Source organism: Oreochromis aureus, linkage group 3 (assembly GCF_013358895.1).
Source record: "Oreochromis aureus strain Israel breed Guangdong linkage group 3, ZZ_aureus, whole genome shotgun sequence".
Lineage (NCBI taxonomy): Eukaryota > Metazoa > Chordata > Actinopteri > Cichliformes > Cichlidae > Oreochromis > Oreochromis aureus.
Window position 1 is genome coordinate 101,782,686 of NC_052944.1, and position 2,092 is coordinate 101,784,777.

Consider the following 2,092-nt stretch of genomic DNA (forward strand, 5'->3'; position numbering starts at 1 on the left):
TTTCACTGTTTTACTCTTTGGTTCAGATGTGGATACTGTATTGTTCTTTCTTTGTGATTTTTTATGTTTAAGTTGTTTGTTGTTGGTTTTTAGTTTGTTTTTTGTCTGTTTGGGAGCTGACACAGTCTCTGTGGAGATGGGTTTTTGGGGGGGTAGCAGGAGGAGAGAAGCAGCAGAGAGGCGTGTAAGACTGCAACTCTGCTTCCTGGTCCCAACTCTGGATAGTCATATTTTGGGTTTTTTTTACTAATTTGTCCATATTTCTAGAAATGAGAGCTGCTCCATCCAAAGTGGGATGGATGCCGTCTCTCCTAACAAGACCAGGTTTCCTCCAGAAGGTTTGCCAATTATCTATGAAGCCCACATCGTTTTTTGGACACCACTCAGACAGCCAGCAATTTAAGGAGAACATGCGGCTAAACATGTCACTCCTGGTCTGATTGGGGAGGGGACCAGAGAAAACTACAGAGTTCCACGTTGTTTTGGCAAAGTTACACACTGATTCAATATTGATTTTAGTGACCTCCGATTGGTGTAACCGGGTGTCATTACTGCCGACGTGAATTATGATCTTACTGTATTTACGTTTACCCTTAGTCAGCAGTTTTAAATTTCCCTCAATGTCGCCTGCTCTGGCCCCTGGAAGACAATTGACTATGGTTGCCGGTGTCTCTAGCTTCACATGTCTGAGAACAGAATCGCCAATTACCAGAGTTTGACCCCCGGCGGGTGTGTCGCCGAGTGGGGAAAAACGGTTAGACACATGAACAGGTTGGTGGTGTACCTGGGGCTTAAGTTTAGGACTCTGCTTCCTCCTCACCGTCACCCAGCCACCCTCTTTCCCCAGCTGCTTGGGGTCTGCCGGGGAACAGCTAGCGGGGCCTACGCTATCTTTGGTTGCACCAGCTACAGGGGCCTGGCTAGCTACGGGTGAATGAAGGGTGTGAAGCCGAGTCTCCAATTCAGTAATCCTGGCCCCCAGAGCTGCAAATATGCTACATTTGTTACAGGTATCATTACTGCTAAAGGAGGCCGAGGAGTAGCTAAACATCTGACACAATGAGCAGGAAAGTCCAGGAGGGACAGGTGAAGAGGCCATGGTGCTAGCGAGTTGGCTACGAGCTAAGCTAAGCTAGCAAAACAGGAAAGACACAGTGAGTGAATACTTTGGCTATAAATTAGATAGTGAGTACACAGAAAGTGTGCTTCGGATGAACATCTTGATGCATTCTCAATCATCCAGGAAAGTAAATCTCCAAAAGTTGATTCTGTTCATCTGGAGGTAGCGTTTTGTGGGTTTTGTCACTCATCCAAGTGACTTCTTCAGTCTCAGCTGACTGCAGGTTTCCCCAAATCTTATAAACAGTACATTTGCATAATGACTGAAACCAGCCCACTGAAGGAACAATGGGCTGGGAGGTGCTTCGGATGAAGCACGTGAAGATTATACTATGATAAAAGAATGTATCTAACAGTTTTTAATTAAATTGCTAAGCAGATAAGCTACTCAAAAACACCACTGTGTTTGAGCAGGAACAGGAAGTCATACTCTACCGCAGAGAGAGCGAACACCAAGTGACAGAGCCACCAAGAGGCGCTGGCAGAGGTAGGAAGGTTCAGATGTTAATCGGATTTATTTGCTCTCTCTCCTCCTTAAAAATGTTTTTAATGTTAGTTATAATTCAGAACAGGTATGACACATACGAACATCAGGAAATAAAAACTGATAAATATAACCTCAGTAAATGAAGTCAGTGTACAGCGGAGGTTATGGCAGCTGTGTACTGGGGCCTGCGCTTTATTGGCGGTAATAACAGCTCGATTGCTTGGGAGGCGAGCAGGTCTATCCCACGCTTTGCCGTGAGACTAGACTGGGCTGGGCAGACATCTCCGAAATCATCGACGCACTTTTGCAAAGAGGCTGTATCTTGACAAACCAACCAGATATCTGAAGATTAAACCATTACATTCTCGGCTAAAAAATATTAAAATGGTATTTGGTGACACACAAACAGGGTTTTTCAAAGTTCAGTTCGGTCAGTTTCCACATGCCATTTGTTGAGTGTATGCAAACAGCTACTAAACAGACATC

At 44.8% G+C, this 2,092-nt stretch overlaps 1 protein-coding gene across 1 annotated transcript; it reads right to left on the reverse strand.

Annotated features, from left to right (window-relative positions):
- Nucleotides 1-241: 241 nt before the first annotated feature.
- Nucleotides 242-1,066, reverse strand: LOC120438670 (the record flags this gene model as incomplete). The annotated part of the gene is made up of 1 exon (XM_039609143.1): nucleotides 242-1,066. A coding segment is annotated over one exon (825 nt), but the record flags the coding sequence as incomplete, so codon positions are not given.
- Nucleotides 1,067-2,092: the final 1,026 nt, after the last annotated feature.